General features: G+C 36.7%; 1 protein-coding gene across 3 annotated transcripts in view; it reads left to right on the forward strand.

Moving 5' to 3' along the window:
- The window catches only part of MOB1B (MOB kinase activator 1B), a 57559-nt gene that overhangs the window by 27857 nt on the left and 5828 nt on the right, over positions 1–23874 (forward strand). For 2 of the 3 annotated variants that reach the window (XM_004419154.3, XM_087434413.1), the window contains exons 2-3: positions 11937–12103; positions 19571–19664. In XM_004419154.3, coding sequence (XP_004419211.2) covers positions 11937–12103; positions 19571–19664 — 261 coding nt within the window. Of the gene's footprint in view, positions 1–7021; positions 7134–11936; positions 12104–19570; positions 19665–23874 lie in introns of all 3 variants that reach the window. The other variant, XM_087434414.1, reaches the window with a different exon arrangement.

Raw genomic sequence — 23874 nt, forward strand, 5'->3', positions numbered from 1 at the left:
GAGAAGGCTTGCTTAGAGTTGCTGATATGTCTTGCTTTGATTGGCCCATTTTTTAGCCAAGGTTTAAGTAGGACAGGACTGTAAAGGGCCTAAGATTGAAAATGAAATTTTGGTGTTAGGGTTAGGAAATATCCTCAATCCATCTGTTACTTCTCTTTCTGCAGTTAGTCTTTTAGATTTGTTGTACTGAAGAAAGATGATGGATCAATCCTTTTCTGTAATATTGGGAACAACTGCTCCTTGCAATAAGAACAAGATTTTTCTCCCCTTTGAGTATCATTATTTAAGATAGTAAACATTTGTTAGGTATCTGTTATGTCCCAGGTGTGTGTTAGGTACTGGAGATTCAAGGATGACTAAGACATGATCCATATTCTTCAGTAACTCACAGTCTAGTGAGAGAGAGAAAAAAATAAACAAATAAGCATGAGGAGGTAATGTTTTAAGCTGACCCTTTATGGATTAGTAGATGTGTGGCAGAAGGATTGCTATGGTCTGAATGTGTCCCCCCAAATTCATGTTGAAATCCTAATGCCCTATGTGATGGTATTAGGAGGTGAGGCCTTTGGTAGGTGATTAGGTCATGAGGGCACTCCCTCATAATTGGGGTTAGTGCGCTTATAAGAAAAATCCCCACAGAGCTCCCTAGCGCCCTCCACCGTAAGAGATGCAGTGAGAAGTGGGCAGTCAGCAACCCAGAAGAGGGCCTTCATCAGTACCTGACAATGCTGGCATCCTGATCTTGGACTTCCAGCCCCCAAAACTGTGAGAAATAAATTTCTGTTGTTTATTAGCCACCCAGTCAGTGGTATTTTGTTATAGGAGCCCAAATGGACTAAGACAGGATAAAGTGAGGATTGGTGTTCTATTTATATATATATATATATATACACACATGTAAATGTGCATATATGTATAGTCATTCATTCATTGAGCATTTTTAACCTGTCAGTTTCTATATTGTGCATATGCTATGTGACAACTACCTCAAAACTAAGGTACTTTAAATATATTCACACATTTATTTGTCATAATGGCCCTGCAAAATTGGTGCTATCATCTCTAATTTTTCAGTTGTTATCTTAGAGAAGTTGTATAATTGTATAAAGATTGTTGTATAAAGTTGTGTAAAGATTTCACAGCTAGTAAGTTACAAAGACAGGATCTGAAACTGGGTCTTGACTCCAAATCCTTTGCTCTTTCCTCTACTATATGCCAGACATCATATTAGGCAGTGGAGTTACAAAAATGAAGAGGACACAGCCTCTCATTTTAAAGAGCTGTCTAAAAGAGAACAAATAACAAATATACACATAAGGTGTTACAGGTGCTTTAAGCTACAATGAGACACAAGAGAGAATGGACAGTGTTTCATGGAAGGTTAGGAAAATTTTTATAAAAGAAGTGATATTTAAGCTCCCTAGATGTTTCTTGGTTGGAATACGGTATATTTGGAATTGCTGCCAACTCCGTTGCTAGGTTGATGCTCTCATTCTGAGCTCTGTAAATGCAAGTTTTGGTTTCCTGCTTTTAACAGTCCAGCACATTTTATAGGATTCTGAAAATGGAGTTACTGTTGTTACTTGGTAATCACCCAGACATTTGACTGTGGGCACTTCCCACAATCTCCTGTGATTTCAGTACCTATTTACTGACTGGAATAATGAATTTAGTGCTGGGTAAAGGAAACTGCAGCCTATATATGACTCAAAAGCTCAGAGGGTGATCGGAGATGCGTGATTAAACTTTAATGTCTTCATCTATAGCTGAGATAATGCTTCAGATAACTTCACAGATGGAGAAACTAATTGGCCTTTGTATGTGAAGTGCTTTATTATTTTCTAAGGATTAGATTATAAAATTTTATGGGGTAGTAAACAAATAGTGGATTGACTGACCCTCTGCCTGTTCTTGTGTGAAGTCACTGAGTTACACTTGATAAAATTGAAGTGTTATGAACAATTGAGAGGCAACCCAGTTAGCAGTTTAATGTACTAGTGCCATGTTCTGTAATATGTGTTAAAGAGCAAGATGTTAAAATGTGGAAGAAAATTTCCATGACTAAAGAAGTTTGAGAAATCCTGGGCTTAACCATAAATAATTTTCTTTACTCTAGGACTATAGGACTTCTCATTTTAATAATACACTAGTGTATCTTTTGGCACTGTGCTAACCAGTGAGGATACCAAGATTATTAGTTACCTCCAGTCTGATCTTACCTCTGAGCCTGAGACTTATATATACAACTGCCTACCTAACATCCATTTAGATGTCTGATAGGTGTCTCAAGTTAATATGTCCGAAACTCATGTCCCCAAACCTATCTCAATAAATGGCCCATTTTCTACCTACTTGAGACTAAAAACGTAGGAGTCACCCTTGATTCTCTCTTCTTCACCATTCTCTACAAATCATAAAATCCAGTAGTGAGTCCTGTTGGTTCTCCCTGCAAATATTGGAATCTGTCTTCATCTTTCCATCCCCACTAGTCCAAGCCACTGTTCTCTCTTCTTTGTGGTTAGAGGTTTCCTAGCTGGCTTCTCTGTTTCAAGTTTTGCTCTCCCAGTCCATTCTCTGCATGGCAATTGGAATGATCTTTTTTTAAAACATTAAATCAAATCATCTTACTACTTCTGGTTTTTAAAAAAATCTCCAGTAGCTTCCCATTTAGACTTAAAATGATAGTCTAAATTCAATACTTTGCCCTCTACAATCTTAGCTAGTGTGGTTCTACCAGGCTTTCTGATTTCTTCTTATACCACTGTTCCCATTATTCATGATGCCCTAGTAGTCATAGTTACCTTTTTACCTCATTCCTAAAAAAAGTTGTCTTTGTACTAGTTTTTTTTCGTGTGTGTGTGAGGAATACCGGCCCTGAGCTAATATCTATTGCCAGTCCTCCTCCTTTTTTTTCCCCTTTTTCTCCCCAAAGCCCCAGTAGATAGTTGTACGTCATAGTTGCACATCCTGCTAGTTGCTGTATGTGGGATGCGGCCTCAGCATGGCTGGAGAAGCGGTGTGTCGGTGTGCACCTGGGATCCGAACCCGGGCCTGCCAGTAGCGGAGCGTGCGCACTTAACCGCTCAGGCACGGGGCCGGCCCCCTATCTTTGCACTAGTTTATCCTGTAAGCCTGGAATGCTCTTCCCTCGTCCCCAGATCTTCACATGGCTGCCTCCTCCTTCTTGCCTTTCTGGCCTTGGGGAGGCCTCTAACCGCCTAATCTAGTATAGTGCCTTGTCACATCACATTATTTGTCACTTCATTCTGTTACTTTCATCATAGCACTTACCACTACCCAATAGTTTTTTGTTGGTTTTATTTTTCCTTCTACCTCCTCTCCCCACCGTGAAAGTAGGGATCTTGTCTCTCTTGTTCAGTGCTTTGTTCCGGGGCTTAGAACAGTGCTACCTAGAACGTAGTATGTGGTCAGAACATGCTAGTTGGATAAAGGAATGCAAGAGTGAACAAATGGATGAAAGAAACTGACTTATTTTATTTTATTTTTTCAATTTTTTATTCTTTTTTTTTTTTTTAAAGATTTTATTTATTTTATTTTTTCCCCCCAAAGCCCCAGTGGATAGTTGTGTGTCGTAGCTGCACATCCTTCTAGTTGCTGCATGTGGGACTCGGCCTCAGGATGAACGGAGAAGTGGTGCCTCGATGCGCACCCGGGATCCAAACCCGGGCCGCCAGCATCGCAGCGCGCGCACTTAACCACCAAGCCACAGGGCCGGCCCAATTTTTTATTCTTTTCCCCCAAAGCCCCAGTAGATAGTTGTATGTTATAGTTACACAGCCTTCTAGTTGCTGTATGTGGGATGCAGCCTCAGCATGGCCGGAGAAGCGGTGCGTTGGTGCGCGCCCGGGATCCGAACCCAGCCCGCCAGCAGCGGAGCACGCGCACTTAACCACTAAGCCACAGGGCCGGCCCGAAACTGACTTATTGAGGTGGTGAGGAGATTATTGGGAGGCTACCTATTTCTTTAATAGTAGAGATTTAAAAAAAATTAAAAATTGAGTTATAACTTGCATACCATAAAATTCATCCTTTAAAGTGTACAATTTAGTGGATTTTAATATATTCACAGAGTTGTGCAATCATCACAATTATCCAATTCCAGAACATTTTCATCACCCCCAAAAGAAACCTCATCATTAGTAGTCACTCTCCCCTTCTCCTTTTCCAGCCCCTGGCAACCACTAGTCTACTTTCTATCTCTATGGATTTGCCTATTCTGGACATCTCATATAAATGAGTTGGAATCATACAATATGTGATACTACATATTTTATGCCTGGGTTCTTTTCACTGAGCATAATATTGTCAAGATTCACCCATGTTATAGCACATATTAGTACTCCATTCTGTGTTATGGCTGAATAATATTCCATTGTATGGATATACCACATTTTATTTATCTGTGCATCACTTGATGGACTTTTGGGTTGTTTCCACATTTTGGCTCTTATGAATAATGGTGCTATGAGTATTAACGTACAAGTTTTTGTGTGGACATATTTTTTAGTCTTCTTGGGAATATACCTAGTCATCTCTCTTCCCCTCCCCCTCAATCATTGGCAAGCACTGAACATATTAATGTCTCTATAATTTTTCCAGAATGTCCTGTATTTGGAATCATACAGTGTGTAGCCTTTTCAGACTGGCTTCTTTCACTTAGTAATATTCAATTAAGGCTTCTTCACTTTTTTTGGGGGGGGGGGTGGCTCAATAGCTCATTTCTTTCTATCACTGAATATGATATTCCATTTTAGTTGCCAATCCTCCTCTTTTTGCTGAGGAAGATTGGCCCTGGGCTAGCATCCGTGCCTATCTTCCTCTACTTTATATGTGGGACACCTGCCACAGCATGGCTCGATAAGTGGTGTGTAGGTCCACGCCTGGGATCTGAACCTGCAAACCCCGGGCCGCTGAAGCGGAGCTCATGAACTTAACCACTATGCCACTGGGCCAGCCCTGGTTGCTTCCAATTTTGGCAATTATGATTAAAGTTGCTATAAACATTCACAGTCAGGGTTTGTGTGGACATAGGTTTTCAAATCAGTTGGATAAATACTTAGAAGTGGGATTGCTGGATTGTATGGAAAGATTGCATTTAGCTTTGTAACAAACTGCCAAACAGTCTTCCAAAGTGGGTGTACCGCTTTGCATTTTACATTCCTACCAGCAATGAATGTTGCTCTGCATCCTCATTAGCATTTGGTATTGTCAGTTTTTTGGATTGTATTCATTTGAATAGGTGTGTAGTGGTATCTCATTGTTTTAATTTGCAATTCTCTGATGCCAAATGATGTTGAGCATCTTTTTATATGTTTATTTGCCATCTGTATATATTCTTTGGTGGGGTTTGTTCATATCTTCGCCCATTGCTTCATTGGGTTGTTTTCTTTCTTTTTGTGTGTGTGTGTGTGTGTGTGTGTGTGTGAGGAAGATCAGCCCTGAACTAACATCCATGCCAATCCTCCTCCTTTTGCTGAGGAAGACTGGCCAAGACTGGCCCTGAGCTAACATCTATTGCCAATTCTCCTCCTTTTTTTCCCTTTTTCTCCCCAAAGCCCCAGTGGATAGTTGTATGTCATAGTTGCACATCCTTCTAGTTGCTGTATGTGGGACGCAGCTGGAGAAGCGGTGCATCGGTGTGCGCCCGGGATACAAACCTGGGCCACCAGTAGTGGAGCGCACGCACTTAACCGCTAAGCCACGGGGCCAGCCCCTGGGTTGTTTTCTTAGTGTTGAATTTTAAGACTTTTTGTATATTTTGGATACAAGTCCTTTATCAGATATATGGTTGCAAAGATTTTCTCCCAGTGTGTGGCTTACAGTGTCTTTCACAGAGCAGAGTTTTTAATTTTAATAAATTGCCTATAGTGGTTTCTCCCTCCCAAAGCTCTGAGTTTAGCTTAATGTTTAATACCTGCTGCCACTTGCCTACTTCTCAGAAAAAGGCCTGCAGAGCAGGGTATTGGGATTCACTTGCTCAAAGACTCTGAATCAAGTTCCTATATAATTCTGGAAGAGTCTCCCAGGGTCCTTTCCCCCTCCTATAATCCAGATTCTGAGTTTGGAGCACAGTGGGAATAATCACTCTTACTTTCATTGTGTCATCTACTGGGCATGTTCTAGCCATGTTTTTTCAGATGTTCTCTGTCTGTGTGTCTCATCAACTTTTTAATCTTAGCAGAATTCCTCAATTTGTGATCTGCTGATAGCCTTCTTGCTTTTGAGCAATGTTAAGAATTTTTTACTCTCCTAACATTAACAATAACAGCAACAGCACCACCAATAATAATAGTGATTTAAAAGTGATGTCAGGCAGAAATATAAGTAGGTATGTTTGTTCTGATTGCCTACTGTCTTGAATCAAGATGGTCTTTTTGGTACTCATAACTTTTAGCTTTATTATTTCTAGAATACATCCTACTTGATTTTGACAATTTCTAACATATTTTGCTGTACATACCTGCCTTTCTGAAAGCATGAGTGTGTTTGGCAGCCTTTGGGGGGAAATTGCTCTCTGGTGGAATTTTATTTTTCCTTAATGACAGTACCAAGTATTCACATAAATTAGAAGAGATATGATAAAATGAAATTAGTTTGCAGATTGTTTTTAAAATGAGCCTACTAATAACTCAGTATAAATTAGCCTTGTGTTGTTTGATAATTGACTTGATTAAAGTGTGGTGATATAGGAAGAAAATTGTTAGAAATAATTGGATAGAAGATAAACATAAGCATCATGTAGTGTTGGGTAGTAGATAAAAGAATGGGTTTTGAAGATTTAAATTGTTGCTCCTTAATTTACCAGTTTTATAATCTTGAGCAAATTATTTAAGTACTTTAAGCCTCAGTTTTGTTACCCGTAAAATAAAGAAAATTATAATATTTTACATCACAGAGTTATGAGGATTAAATGAGATATTGCATGTACAATACTTTTGAGCACAAAGCCTGCAGTAAATATTAGTTAATATTAATCATCATCATTACTGTCCTGATGTAGGAGTTCTCAGCCTGAAGTTGACTGGAACTATCAATTAACAAGTATTTATCAAGTACCTGATCTCTAGTATTGGACTTAGACCTATGGAAAGAGCTACTGATGTGAATGACAGGTTGGTACCTAAAGGTGGAACAAAGAGAACTAATACTAGTGGAGTTCTTACCACAAGGTTCAATAGTAAGGTAGGTATTATTATTCCCATTTTATAGATGAGGAAGCTGAGGCTTGGTAATGTTAAGTAACTTGTTCAAGATAATGGACTCTTGTTGCATCCCGCTTCTGCCATTTAACTAGCTGTGTGGTCAGAGTAAGGCGCTTAACTTTGAAGGGATGGAGTTACTGACTCACACAAGTTGATATTAATTTGCTTCTACTTTTGAATATATTGACATGTTCTTCAGTGTCAAAAAATACAGATATCTATTCTTCTAACTCTTACCAGTTAGTGCCCCTCTTTTGAGGGCACTATAAATCTATAAATCCATCCCCCCTATTTCTTCAGCCTTAAGATTCTCCAGTCCAACTTAGAAAATATCAACTTTGTTGATAGTTAGATTGAACAATAAAGTGTTAAAATTAAGGGTAATGATGGATGTGACACTGTTGAGATGGTAGGAAACAGTTTATGGGAATTAACCTAGGTGTCACTACATAGCCTAATCTATTCTTTAGGGTCTCAAAGAGGAAATAAATGGTGCTGTTGGAATTTACCAAAGGTTGATCAAACTGCATGACTAAGAATTATAAGGGATGTGTGTTCAGAGTTTTCCCTTAGGACTCAGATATTTACTTGTCAAACCATCCTGTCTTGTTCTGGAAATTGCTTGGGCTTCAAATATGAGTAAGAGGACTTGGGAAAACAAACCTGAATCCTGGATGTTGATTTGGAAAGAAAAGACCTCAGGCTAATGCTATAAATTATCAATACCGCACCCTTCATATGTAATGTATCATTCACATTCTAATCAGAGAGCTCTAAATTCACATATAGTTATGATGCTGTGTTGGGAGCTGTAGCAGAGAAATTAGCAATTGAATTCCTGTCCTCTAAGACCAAAAATGTGTATAGCTACCCTGATATCTCATTAATGGGACTGTAAAAGGGTACAACTTATTTGGGGAAAAAAATAGGACATATATAAAATATAAAAATGTACATGCCCTTTAGCACAGCAATTTTACTTCTAGGAATTTATCCTTCATATATGCATATGCATGAGGATATTTACAGCAGCATTGTTTGTAGTCACAAATGACTGGAAACAACCTAATGTTTATCAATAGGTGACTGATTGAAATATATATCTATATAAGGAAATACTGTTCAATCTTGAAAAAGAATAAAGTAGATCTACATTAATATACAACAATCTCCTGGGTATATTAAGTGAAAAACATTTAGTATACTGTAGTATATAACCCACGTGTGAAAATGAACAAAAACAGACACAAGCATTCTGACATAGACTCTCTGGAAGACTCTCCAGAAGTATCACAAGACGTTTCTTCTGAGATTCTTCTGATATACAGAGGAGGGTGGGGTGGGAAAGCAATATACTTTCTGTTACTGAAAATGTTTTTAAATATTTGCATCAAATGTCTTAAAATGCCGTGTGAGATATATGCATTTGGCCATATACTGTTACTATAGAAACAATATATGAACTTATACTCATTGATGAGGACTTTTGTGTACATGCTTTGGTATTTGTGCTTTTGAACTTGAGGATTTTGTCAGTCAGTCTTTTGACCTAGGAATGAAGAGCAATATTTATTGACCACCCATTCCAGGGTAGGGTGGATACTGGTAGGAGAAGTTTCAGGTATTAGATGAAGAAAAAACTGAATATAGTTTTGAAAAAGAATATTAAAAAAATATAGAGTATTGAAATGGTTAAGTTATTCTGCCTGAGTAAAGCAGAAGGGTCAGAGAGAAGACAAATTAGATGGATGACTTGAAAGCATTTTGGAAGTATGAATGTACATGGAAATGAGGAACAGAGAAGGCAGTCGACGGTCCATAGGGAACTAAAATCATTTTATAGGGCCGGCCCTGTGGCTTGGTGGTTAAGTGCGTGCGCTGCAATGCTGGTGGCCCGGGTTCGGATCCCGGGTGCGCATCGAGGCACCACTTCTCCGTCCATCCTGAGGCCGAGTCCCACATACAGCAACTAGAAGGATGTGCAGCTATGACATACAACTATCTACTGGGGCTTTGGGGGGAAAAAATTAAATAAATAAAATCTTTAAAAAAAAATAAAATAAAATAAAATAAAATCATTTTATAAACATTATGTCATCTTTAAATTATACCCTTTTGTAAAAAGTTATTTTCCAGACTTTCAAAAAACAAAATAAAGAAATTGAAGCCCAGATGATAATTTGTGGTTTCCTAAGTAATATAAGAAGAAAATAGCAAAATGAGGAATAGAACTTTGTTTTCTTGATTTCCATTCTAGCCCACGAGTATTCTGAGATCACGTGAACCTGGATATGGGAATAGCACCAAAGAACAAAACAAAAATTTTTAAAAATTCTGTTTTGCACTGGATATGTAAAAGCATTTGTTTCCAAAGTATGGTTATATTTCTCCCCATCCAGTCTTAGGAGATGAGGGTAGGAATGGGGAGTGAATCCAGCTTGGACATTGCATTACCATTTCTTTTTTCACTCTGAGTCATTCTGGTTCAGGAAAAGAAAGGATAGTGAAAATACTAACATTTTCACACCACTTTACAGTTTAAAATTTTTTTCTCATGTGTATTATTTTCTCACTTTGCAGCTCTTCTCTGATATGGGTAGTGGTGATGTTTTGTTATTTTTATTAGGCTTTCACTGTTAAAAGAAAAAATAGGCTCCAGAAAGTTGGGTAATTTGGCTGAGAAAACATAGCTGATAAGTGTCAAAGCTGGCCTTCACAAATGGAACTCAGATTTTTTTCCTTTCTACCCAAGTATAAAGTCTTTTATGAGGTAGATTTCCTTAGCTTTGTGGAAGATCAATTCTGCGTTGGGCATCGATAAAGAAAACATTTGGAAGCCTAAAACTTCATGTCAGAGTGGTTCAATAAGTGAGGGTTTGGGGGGCAGGTGAGGCTCTGACCTTCCTGAGGCAGGCACAGCTGATGTCCTTGTAGTTTTCATGTCCTCTCCAAGCCCTTTTCAGAGCAGCTTGTCACGTCCTCACTTGCTGCTTCAGTCTGAGCAGTGGGCTAATTAAAGGGAGTGTACTTAACTTACACTCTGCCTGAAGACATGCACCGGATTAGTCATAGGAGAGCTATTTTTGTAATTAATCATACATAAATTAGTAAATGTCTTTTTGTAAAAAATATTGGTGAAGTTTGTTTCTCACACTAAAGTTTGATAAACAAAGGGTGAGAAGAAGCAGGAAAATGAAATAAGCCTCAAGCTTGGCAAGCATAATGATCTTTTCTATGTTTTTATATTTTAGAGATGCTGGGAGAGAATTTGGTGTTTAATGCATTACCTGATTAAACTGAAGAAGAGTTTCTATGCTCTAGTGTGGGTCCAGAGTCTAACTGTGTCTAATATTTGACTTTCGGATTTACTCTGAGTGCACTGGAAAGCCACTGAGTGTTTTTAAGCCGAGGAGTAATAGCATCTGATTAGTGATTTTAAAGAGATACCTTGGCTGTTGAGTAGAGATGTCTGTGGGGAGAGAGGGCAGTGTTAGAGCTTAGGAGCATCAGTTTACTCTAATGAAACACCTGAGTAGAGACATATTAAATGAGAATGCCATTACCTTACAGTGAAAAATACATGTGATTTGAATTGGATATTTGGGTTGACTGGTAGATTCTTAGTTTATCTCAGGATCCTCAATATGTTTTGAAAGCTCTTCAGGTGATTCTAATATGTAGCCAGGGTTGAGAACTCCTGCTTTATCTTGGGGGAAAAAGGGAGAGATCTTGGGAGTAAGCTTGGGAGAAGCAGATAATGAATGAAAAGCTATGGAGAGCTTGGAAGGTATTACTATTGTTTATCTGTTGTTTTTGGAATTCTGCTTTCATATTTATATGTTCAAATGTCTGGATACTTTGGTGCTATGAATTTAGTAACATTAAACTTTATGGAGTTCCCACTTATCCAGCCTCTTCTAATTCATTCTTTCCTATCTGTTCCTTTCCATGTGAAGAGAAGAAAGTATGGAGAAGGGTTGACTAGAATATAATACAATTTGATAAGAATTTTCCAGCATTAACAGAAGAATCTCTCTCTTAAAAACTCTTAAAACCATTTCTAAGACTAGTTGCATTTGATCTATTTAAAAAATATATATGTATGTGTAACTCTGTATATACACACATTCAGAAATTTGAGCAAACCAACAATATTAGTTGTCTGCATACCTGGAATTCTGGATTAAGATTGCTAATGCTTTCTATAATTGGGTAGAAGAACATGTAGCTTTTCTTTGTCTTGCTCTAGGATTTTTGTGTTTTATTAATATAAACTTGTATCTTGATGCTTTTTATACGAAGGAAACAAATTATCTATTTTAGGATGAGAGACTTAGAATATGAGTGAAAAGGAATAAAATGACTAAAAATTATCACAGGAGACCTTTTTTTGTTTTTTATAGATTACAACCTCTAATCCTGAATCATTAATGTATTGTGAAAAGCTGGATTAGTTACAGCTAAAAATTCTTTTCCTCCTTCGGAGCTGCAGTAGGAAACATAGAGAAGGTTTGTAGAAGTTCTGGGTATCAAACACAGTAGTTAGAGCAGTTATACTGCCAGGATTTAATGTAGCCAATACAATTTAGGGCTGTTTATTTGTGGACATTTGGGATCGCCTCTATGCTGTTTTATCCAGTAATGTAGTGTAGTAGACTCTGTTGAAAGTCATGCCTTAAATATTGAAGTGCCTTTTTGTTTTTCTATTCATAGTGGTAGTCGCTCCTCTAAAACGTTTAAACCAAAGAAGAACATTCCAGAGGGTTCTCACCAGTATGAGCTCTTAAAGCATGCAGAAGCCACACTTGGCAGTGGCAACCTCCGGATGGCTGTCATGCTTCCTGAGGGGGAAGATCTAAATGAGTGGGTTGCAGTGAACAGTAAGTAGACTTGCTTTTTCTCCGTAGACTCTCTAAGTTAGGTTAGTAGCCTCATTGTACGTGAGTGTTGGGGTGCTATCTATTTTAGGATCCAGTCAGAAACCTAATAGTACAATATAGTGACACCTCAATCCACTGTAGCCTTTATGTTATTTTATTTCTGAATATGGAGCTTTAAGAAATTCTTGTCTCCTGTTATAATGTAATACAAAGCATAGATTTACCATCTTCAGTGAAAAAAATGATAATAGCAAATTAACATTTATAGGACACTGATTATGTGTCTGGCAGTCTGCTGTCCTTTCTACATGGATTTCATCTTTACAACCTCATGAGATAGGTACTGTTATTATCCCAGTTTAATATAGATAAGGAAGCTGACACAGAAAGATTAGTAATTTGCCTAGGTAATACAGCTATTAAATGCAGAGCATGGGCTCCAATGTAGAGCTATAGATTTTCTGAAACTGTGCTTTAACCACTATGCTAAATTGCCTCTTTCAGTAGCATAGTCAGTTATTTGTCTAAATTATGCTTTTTTTAAAAAAAGACAATTTGGGGCAGGCCCCGTGGCTTAGCGGTTAAGTGCGCACGCTCTGCTGCTGGCGGTCCGGGTTCGGATCCCAGGTGCGCACTGACGCACCGCTTCTCCGGCCATGCTGAGGCCGCGTCCCACATACAGCAACTAGAAGGCTGTGCAACTATGACATACAACTATCTACTGGTGCTTTGGGGGAAATAAATAAATAAATAAATAAAAATTTATAAAAAATAAAAAAATAAAAAAAGACAATTCAATAGTGATCTTCTGAAATTAGTAAAATATGTTTATGAGATATTTTTAACCCATAGGAAGAAAAATGTATAAGTAAAAAGTAAATATATTCTTGGGAATTAAGCCAGAGAAATTTTGGGAATAAAAGTGGTACTTTTAATATTCATGGTTTTTCAGGAGGAAATTTTTTTTTTTTTTTTTAATTTTTTGTTTATTGCAGTAACATTGGTTTATAACATTGTAAAAATTTCAGGTGTACATTCAGGAGGAAATTTATATGAGTCAAAAATAAAATGAAATTTAATTGAAAGCATACACTAAATGTCTAGACTTTGATTAAAGAAAAGCAAAGCAGTATTTTTCTTATAATATTTGATGATATCTTCTTGTAATTTGAAATATATCATGGGATTTATAAATTGAGCTACCACCCACTGATAACTTTTAGGAACCTAAAGGATTTTAATGAGATGTCTTAAAACCTTACCGTGACAGCATTCGTATAAGAGCGGTATTTCTTATAATGTGGTTATCCTCCTCAACCAAGAGAGTTTAGTTACTAAAGAAATAAAGTGATTTCTTTGTTTTGATGAGATCCATCTTAGCTATAAGATGGTTCTATGACACTGCAAAGACAGTATTCAGAATAAATTTCCAATATACGTGTACATTCTTTTTTTTTGTACTTGTTTGTACCTTTTTGTACCATTATTTGAGAGCTCATTTACTAATTTTAAAAATCTAAGAAAGGCAGCGTAAAGCTTCTGTACTACATGAGATTCTGACTGTTAAGTATAAAAGCAGATCATCATTTTCTATCTGCGTTCTCTCTGTCTCAATTGCCAGAATTGAATGTCTGTACTACTGAAATGCCTAGAACTTCAGGAACTTCTGAAATTTCACGGGCATTTCACAGTTATAGCTGAACAAAAATTACTTTGAATTGAAGCATTAGAACATCCCCTTAGAACATATAATTCTGCTTTGAAAATATACCATTTGACTGAACTATTGGATTCTAAAATTTTCCTTATTTATAGTAATCTTCCCAAATGACACTTGATGAAGTGAATAGAGTTTGAGACTAGACATATTTCCACTCACGGACAGTGATTAAGTAAACATTTCAGGTACATAAAAGAGTGAAGGGAATTTGTTGATAAGATTGCGATCTTTTAATGGCCTTTTGGCTTCAATTCACTTGCCAAATAAAGATAAATGGTAGAAGATGGGAAATCTTTACAAATTCAACAATTAGTCTCACAGCTAGAAACCAAAGCCTAGTTTTGAACATTGTGCTGCTAGAAATAGTGATAGCTTACAGAAGATATAAAGAAAGTTCAGGGGTTCTGGAAAAAGCTGGATGGATGGCTTATAAATAATTTATGTGGCACAGAATCCTGAGGCCATATCTTTGTGGAAGGACACTAGGGTTTACTAAATGCCTACTTTATGGTAGACACACATATATATTTTTTTTTGAGGAAGATTAGCCCTGAGCTAACATCTGTTGCCAATCTTCCTCTTTTTTTTTTTGCTGAGGAAGATTGGCGCTGGGCTAACATCCGTGCCCATCTTCCTCTACTTTATATGGGACGCCGCCACAGCATGGCTTGACAAGTGGTACGTTGGTGCATGCCCAAGATCTGAACCTGCGAACCCAGGGCCGCTGCAGTAGAGCGCACAAACTTAACTGCTATGCAACTGGGCCAGCCCTAGACACGTATGTTTTTAGCACTCCAAAAGGAACCCAATTTTAAAGGCAGGAAAGTGAGGTTCAAGGAGGTTAAGTAACTCTACTGTTTTAAGTATAGGAGTTGGGATTGAAATAAGGAGTTGAAATAAGGAGTCTTATTTCAAAGCCATAAGTTGTCCTCTATTCCTGTGGAGGACAACTTAAGAGTTATTAAATTGCAGAGTCATTACTTAGTAAATTTTGGCTCATTGAGAGGTCAGAGGGCAGAGGAAAACTTGTAGGATTAAATTTAATGTAATGCTTATTATCGCTCTACTTTCATCAGCAATTAACTTTGACTACTTTTAAAGTCAATTTTTTTCTTTTGCTGCTCCAGAAAGTCTGAATTTAAAAAGCAAAGTGCTGCTCATGGGTAATTAACGGGATGAAAAGAGATCTTAGGACTGCGTAAATAAGAGGGACCAGGGGCTGAGGTCAAAGTCTTCATGTGTGGTATTTGTCCTCAAATATGTGGTTAAATGCTCCCTTTCTGCCTGAGAAACTTAAAAAGGTATATTTTTGCCCGAGAGAGTATAGGCAATAGGGTATTAGAGGCTGGATAGATAGATGTCAGCAGTTATTGTAACACTCCTTGTGGTTTCCTTGAGTTAATTTGTACTGAGTTCTTATTGACTGTTTGCTGTATATCAAAAGAAAGGGCACACTGAGGGAAGCTGTTTGCTTCCACAACTTGTACGTCCCATTATGAAAAACTCAAGTGATGTTTTCCCTATTAGCCTGTAAACTCAATGAGGACACGGGATTGGGTCAGTTTTGTTCCTTATTCTTAAGGGTCATGTACTGCCTGGAAAGAGGTAAAAATACTAATTTTTATTTGGGTCTTTGTTAAATCAAGGATGCTTGTGCTATACTGTAGCACAAGAGTTAACAAACTGTTTTTGTCCAGGGCCAGATAGTAAACATTTTAGGCTTTGCTCGCCATACGGACCGTGTCGCAACTATTCACCTCTGCTGCTATTGTGCAAAAGCCGTCATAGACAATATGTAACCAAACGGGCATGGTTGTTTTCCGATAAAACTATTTATAAAAACAGGAGATGTGCCAGATTTGCCCTGTGGTCATAGTTTGCTGACCCCTGCTCTAGGGTAGGACTAAAATAATAATAAATGAATCTATAATTATCCAGCTAAAAGAGGAGAAAAATAGAATAATAAAAAATAATCCTAAAGAACATAAGAAAGAAAAGAAAAAGAATCATAACATGTAGGATAAATAGCTAATACTAAGACAGTAAATTGAAATCCAAATATTAGTAATTGTATTAAATGTAAAGGACAAAATGCTTCAATAAAAAAGACAAGAATTGTGTCAAGATGGTTATAAAACAAAACAAATCTAAATTCTGTTTCCAAGAGACATACTTTAAGTATACAGATATAGGTTGAAACTGAAAAGTTACACACTAGTCTAAAAAAAGCTGATATAGTCATGTTAATATCAGATAAAGTAGACCTCAAGGCAGAAAAACATTAATAAAGAGGGAGATTTTAAAATAGTAAATGGTTCAGTTCACAAAGAATATATGAAGTTCTGAATATGTGTCTTTAATAACATCTCAAAAATATATTAAAATCAGTTGACATGGGCCGGCCCCGTGGCTTAGTGGTTAAGGGCACGCACTCCGCTGCTGGCGGCCCGGGGTTCGGATCCCGGGCGTGCACCTACGCACCGCTTCCCCGGCCATGCTGAGGCCGCGTCCCACATACAGCAACTAGAAGGATGTGCAGCTATGACATACAACTATCTACTGGGGCTTTGGGGGGAAAATAAATAAATAAATAAAATCTTTAAAATCAGTTGACTGAACTAAAAGAAGAAACAGACAAATCCACAGTCATAATGGGAGATTTAACTACTCTTCTTTCCGTAATAGATAGAAAGTATAGTGGAAAAACATCAGTAAGGAATTAGAACAATTTGAGCAACATGATTAACACTTGACCTGAGGGACTCATGACCTAAGCACCTCAAATTATACACATGCACGTTTTCAAAAATTGAAAGGATTGAAATCATATAACATACATTGTTTGACCATAGTGGCCATAGTGTTTAACTAGTGTTTAGCTAGAAATCAATGACAAAAAACTAGGAAATCTGTGTATGTTTGGAAAGAATAAATCTCAATGGAAATTAGAAAATATTTTGAACTGAAATATTATAAGGAAAATACTACATATAAAAACTTGTGGGATGTAGCTAAAGCTGTGTGAGAAGGAAATATAGAGCCTTATGTACATATATATGAAAAGAAAAAGTATTAAAAATTAATGATCCAAGCATAAATTACCAGAATTTAGAAAAACAATAGCAAATTAAATGCAAAGAAAGTTAAAAAAGGTTTTGGTAAAGATAAGAGCATGGGGCTGGCCTGGTGGCGTAGTGGTTAAGTTCGCGCGCTCCACTTCAGCGGCCCAGGGTTTGCAGGCTCAAATCCTGTGCACAGGTCTATGCATTGCTCATCAAGCCATGTGTGGCGGTGTCCCACATGGAAAATAGAGGAAGATGGGCACAGATGTTAGCTCAGAGCTAATCTGCCTCAGCAAAAAGAGAAGGATTGGCAACAGATATTAGCTCAGAGCCAATCTTCCTCACCAAAAAAAAAAAAAAAGATAAAAGCAGAAGTTAATAAAATAAAAAACAAACATACAATAAAGAGAATCAACAAAGCAAAAAAAAAACATTAGTTTTTTAAAAAGTCTAATAAAATTGATAACCCCTGGTAAGACTGATCAAGAAAAAATGAGAGAAAGGACAAATAACCAATATCAGGAATGAAAAAGTAATTATCACTACACATCTTACACAATATTAAAAGTCATGAGAGATTATTATGAAGAGGCTTCAAATTTATACCAGTAAATTTGAAAATTTAATTGAAAAGGACATATGTGTTGAAAAATTTGACTTACTAAAGTTGACACAAGAATAAAAAAATCTGAATAGACTTATAATTATTTTTAAAAATTGTAATCTAATTGAAAATCTTCCCACAATAGAAGTTTCCACCAAACATTTAAGGAAGAAATAACACCAGTCTTTTTCAAGCTGTTATACAGAATGGAGAAAATACTAGTTTTATGAACTCTACATGGACATTATAAGAAAGGAAACTAGGTTATCTGACTTATGAACTTAGATGTAAAAATCTTAATAAAAATATTAGCAAATTGAATCTAGCAATACTTAAAAAGTATAACGCATCATGACCAAATTGAGCTTATTCCAGGAATACAAAGTTGGCTTAACATTTGAAAATAAATCAGTTGTAATTCATCACATTAACCAAAATAAAGGCAGAAGAAGAAACCATATGATCAACTCAATATATGCAGAAAAAACATTTGATAAAATTCAAAATCAATTCATAATAAAAAACTTGTCAAGTAATAGTTGAGAACTTTTTTCTGATAAAGCATATCTATTTACAAAGAAAGCTACAGCAAACATCGTACTTAATACTGAAATGTTGATATGTTTTCTCAGATTAGGAATGAGTTAAGGATAGTCACTATCACTTTACCGGAGTCTTAGCCAATGCAGTAAGGCAGGAAAAAGAATAAAAGATATAATGAATGGAAAGGAAGAAAGAACATTTTCATTCATAGCCAATATGAATGAATGGTGAAAAACTGAAAGACCATGATTGTTATTACAACCATGGTTATTATTACCAATACGTGAATTTAAGAAGGTTGTTAGCTCTGAGGTCAATATAAAAAATTATGAATAGCATCAAAAATATCAGAAACCTAGGAGTAAATCCAGTGACACATATGGAAAACTATTCCTTTATTATTAGTGCTTTTTTGTGCCCGTCTTAAGAAATATATCCATGCCAAAGGTCATGGACATATTTTTCTTTTTTTTAAATTTTTTTAAATTTTTTTTTTTTTTTTGTGAGGAAGATCAGCTCTGAGCTAACATCCATGCCAATCCTTCTCTTTTTGCTGAGGAAGAATGGCCCTGGTCTAGCATCTGTGCCCATCTTCCTCCACTTTATATGGGACGCTGCCACAGCATGGCCTGACAAGCGGTGCGTTGGTGCACGCCCGGGACCCGAACCCGGGCCACCAGCAGTGGAGCACGCACGCTTAACTGCTACACCATGGGGCCAGCCCCCAATGGACATATTTTTCTATGCTCTTTTAAACTTTATTGTCTTGCCTTTCACATTTAGAGGTATGATCCACTTGGAATTGCTTTTTGGGTACGGTGTGAGTGAAGAGTGAAGTTTTATTTTCCATAGAGATAACCAATAAACTCAGAACTGTTTATGAGAAGACTGTCCTTTGCCTATTCTTCAGTGACGGGTTTATTATACATCAAGTGTTTCTTCTATGCTTACATCTATTTCTGATCTCTTTTCCATTCCATTGGTCTACTAAGTCCACGCTGTTTTATTCATTGTGCTTTATAATTTTTGATATGCACCATGTTCTTCTTTAAGAATGTGTTGGATATTCTTAGCTCTTTGCATTTTCAAATAAATTTTAGCTTTTTTGATGGCTATGGAATGGCATCCCACTATCATTTAAATTTACAATTCCATGATTGCCAACATCTTTTCATATGCTTTTGACTATCTGGAAACTTTTTTGTGAAGTGCTGGTTCAAAACTGTCTCACATTTTTCTACTGTGTTGTCTTTTTCTTATTGATCTATAGGAGTTCTTTTTATATTCTGAACACAAGATTTTTGTGTTGGTTATATGTGTTGCAAATAATTTCTCCTACTTTGTGCTTGCCTTTTTACTCTCTTAAGGGATTCGCTTAATAAACAGAAGCTCCTAATGTCAGTGTGGCCAAATATTGTGATTTCTGTGTATGCTTTTCACCTGTTTTTTGTAGACGAAAGAACATGGATAAATCTAAGATTCTTCCTGAGTACAATTACAATTTAACTTGTTACTAATAACTGATATTTGCTTTGCAGCTGTGGATTTCTTCAATCAGATCAACATGCTTTATGGCACCATCACAGATTTCTGTACAGAGGAAAGTTGTCCGGTGATGTCAGCTGGCCCAAAGTAAGACATGGTTCATGACCAGTTCTCATTTTTACTTTTATAGTTCTTAGATAAGAAGAAAGTTTCTGACCATATAATTTCTCTACTTAGCATCTCCTTCAGTGGTTCACCAGTGACTAATATATTCAGTCCAGATTCTTTAGCCTGAGCTTTATGGCCCTCCCTATATTGTCCCCCATCATGCCTTTCCTCTGTTTGCTTGTGTATCTCCTCTGGTCTATCCAAACTAGGTTACTGGAAATGCTTTGCTTTTCTCTCCATTACTTATACTTTGAAAACTTACTCATTTTGTTCTTCTCTTGGATATTTTTCTTCTTTTCCCATACCTCTTCTATCATCTTCTGCTAATATTTCAAAAAATCTTACCCATCTTCAATGCCTACATCAAATGCTTCTTTCTCCATGAAACCTTCTGATTTCTTCAGACTAGATGGGATCTTTCTATTTAACTTTTTTGTCTTTATGGTTATGTTTCTCTGTTACATTATACTTATACTTTATACTTATACATGTTTTATTTTACCTGTTGGATTTGTTCTTTTTTTAAATCTCTTTTGGTGCAAGAACAGTGCCTGCTACCTAGTTAGCACTCAATAAGTGTTGCTTAGACCAATAAATTTTTGAAACTGGATTTTATTATTACTATGGCTGATAATAACAATGGCAGCTACCATTTATTTTATGCTACCTAAATGTAAGGCCTTTCATGCATCATGTCTTTTCCTTCATACAGCAGCCCTATGAGGTAAGAAAACTATTGTTATCCTCATTTTAACAGGAAAAGAAATTGAGTCTGAGAAAGGTTAAGTAACATGTCCAAGGTCCTGTTATCTAGAAACAGGCAGAACTAGGGTTGAAATTCAGGTCTCTCTGATTCTATTGTCTGTACTCTTAAATTGCTACATTCTATTATTTTCTTATAAGAAATATTAATTGATGCTTATAGGGCACGTATAGAGAGAAATTTTATTTTTAGTGTTGACTTTTTATAAAGTATATTCTCCCTCCTAATTATATACAAGGTATAAATATCAAAACAAAACAAATTGCCCAAACTTACTCATGCTTAGGAGTATTATAAGTAGTGACCTTAGATTGCCATTCACTTATTGTACGGGTGCTTTCATTGCTCAGATTATTTTTGGTAACTTTTAAATTGCAGTATCAGAGTCAGATCACTAGCCACCCAAAAGATTCAGTTTTATTACTTTATCATCATACTTTACTTTTTGACCAAGTTCACTTATTGAATGAAATATTACCTAGTTGGAGTCATTTACCTTGTTCCTCAGATTGACTACAAAAGAGCTTAGGTGTTTCTCAGAATCCAGTGCTTTTAAAAAGAACTGACAATTTGTCATCATCAAAGATGTTCAAAATAATACGCTTTGAATATTTCTTAAGGTAATTTTTTGAAAAGAACGTATTTTCAAACATAATAAAAATAACTTATTTTCAAACTATTGCAAACTTCAAATCTTCAAATAATTTTAAGGGTACAGAAAAGTTGCCAGAACAGCACAAAGAACTCCCATATCCCTGCACAAAGAACTCCCATATCCCTTTCATCCAGATTCCCCAATTATTAATATTTTACTGCATTTGCTTTATTACCTACTCTCTCTATATATGTATACTCATTAACATTAATTTTTTCTGAACCTTTTGAGCAAGTTATAGACATTATGGCTCCTTTATCCTGACACATTCAACTGTGATTTTCCAAAAACAAGGATACTCTTCTACATAACCAGCACACAGACCCTTCAAATCACTTCCTCCAGTCCATAGACACCATTCATATTTTATCAGCTGCCTCAACAGTATCTGTTTTTTCTTTCTGATCCAGGATCCTATCTAGGAAAATGTATTGCATTTGTTTGACTTATCTCTTCAGGTACCTTCAATTTGGAATAGTTCCTCAGTCTTTCCCTGTATTGGCCTCTGTGCAGAAAAGAGTTGACATAGCAGGCCTCTCTGCTATCTCTTGAAAGGTCTGCTTGCAAGGTTGGTCCTTGGATGGCATCTAGGAATTTGGATTTCGGAGGCTTCCCACCACCCTAACTGTTAAGAGTGGCTCACTGTGTCTAAACTGTTTGTACAAATGACATGGCTTATGCTTTCCTTGTGGGAGTCTGGAATTCTGGTATGTGCATGCAGAGGGTGCCTACCTCACCATCTCCCAATAGAGACACTGAGTCTCTAATGAGCTTTCCTGGTAGACAGTAGTTAAGCCGTGTTATCACAACTCAGTCTTGGGGGAGTTAAGCACATCTGGTGTGACGCCACTGAGAGAGGACTCTTGGAAGCTTGTGCCTGGTTTCCTCTGGACTTGGCCCCATTTGCCTTTTCCCTTGGCTGATTTTGGTTTGTGTTATTTCACTGTAATAAATCATAGCTGGGAGTACAACCATATGCTGAGTTCTGTAAGTCCTCTTAGCAAATCATCAAATGTGGCGGTGGTCTTGGGGAGCCCGACACATTCTGTCTGATGTTTCCTTATGACCACATTCAGGCCTTGCATTCTTGGCAGGAACACCACAAAAATGATACTTGTTTTCTCAGTGGATCATATCAGGAGGCATTCACTATCTACCATCCATCACTAGTGATGTTAACCCTGATTACGTTATCATACTAGTTTTTGCAAGGTTTCTTCATCTCAAATCTGTCATTTTCCCATTTGCAGTTGATTAGTATTTTATTGGGAATTTTTCTGATAATACACCAACATCTTGTTCGTGTGAACTAGGGAGAATCACTGCCACTTAGAATAATGCTCTGATCACTTTCCCCATGGAAACCTTATCTAAATAGCTGGTATAAGAAGAATGTACCTAGTTCTTCAAAAGTTACAGGCACAGGGTCTCTGTAAAAATACTACAAAAATGGAAAATGATCTCCTTCCTTATCTCCTTCCTTCTTCTTCCATTCTCCTTCCTTCCTTTCTTCCTTCCATCGTCTCAACTTCCTTTCTTCCTTTTTTTCTTTCTGTCCTTCTCCTTCCTGCCCTTCCCTCCTTCCACCTACCCTCCCTTTCTTCCTGTTTTTTTGAGAATTTTAACTTTTGTCTATTATTAGTGCTGAGAAGATGTGTTGTCGTCATGGTTTGCCATCTCTACCAGCAGATGCTCAGGACTGTACCAAGGAGACGTATTTTTTAATAGCTTAGCACTGGCCCCTTGCAAAGTGGTATTGAGTGATGGTTCATAGGATTTTGTCCTCATTCACTTTTTATTATTATTAACCAAGAAATGAATGAATATTCATTTGGAGTTGGAAGTGAATATTTTGGAGTTTGCAGTTTTTAATCATGCCATGATGACAAATAAATGTCAAAGAGAATGGTCTGTCAAAGGTGAAATAAAAAAATCAAAGGAGCAAAATAGAGTTAAAAGATGAAGTCATCTTAAGTATAAACATTACAAAAGGAAAAGGATCAGATAATTATAGTTACAAACTCTAGAAGTATAAGCAATATACAGTTTTTTTTATTTTTCAAAAAGCCTTAGGATATTGAAAGTTGGTATTTTTTTAAAAGCTTCAGGATATTGAAAATGATTTTTTGGTTTACTGTGTCGCTTCTGATTTTTGCATTAAAAAATAAATATGGAACACCTAAAAGTCATTAACAAAATGAAAAACATGATTGTGAGGGAAAGGCAAAATTGCTAAGGTTTCTTAACATGATGGAGAAAACATGGATGAGTCTCTTTCTTGAAGTAAAGAGTAATGATGGTTAAAAGTCCTACTATCCATGGTCTCTATCTCCTAAGAGGATCAAATGAAAATAGGCTTAAGTCACACTCAGGACTTTAGATTTATATTAGGAAGAACCTCTTGACTGTGAAAGTGATTAAACAGTGGAATAGGATGCCAAGAAGTGTTGGAGAATCTCCTCTTGGACACCTTCCAAATAGATTTGACAGTCATCCCTGTTGCCTAGGGTTGGCAATAAGGTATGCTGGCATAATGTTTATTCAGGTGTATCCTGTTTAGGTTTTTTTATTGTTCAGGTGTAAGTAGCTATGATTAAATAGAAAGCATCCTTATTTATCCTGTCTCAAGATAATTTCATAGTTTAAAATAACCTGTAGGATTTTTCCTTTATATTTTCCTTCATCTCCTTTGCTAGGCTAACTGACCTATCATTCTGTCAGTCCGAACTCTGGGACAAGCTTAGAAAAACACAGTTGATTCAGAGAGAGAA

This window comes from Ceratotherium simum, chromosome 8 (assembly GCF_057802395.1).
Source record: "Ceratotherium simum simum isolate JZ-2026a chromosome 8, ASM5780239v1, whole genome shotgun sequence".
Lineage (NCBI taxonomy): Eukaryota > Metazoa > Chordata > Mammalia > Perissodactyla > Rhinocerotidae > Ceratotherium > Ceratotherium simum.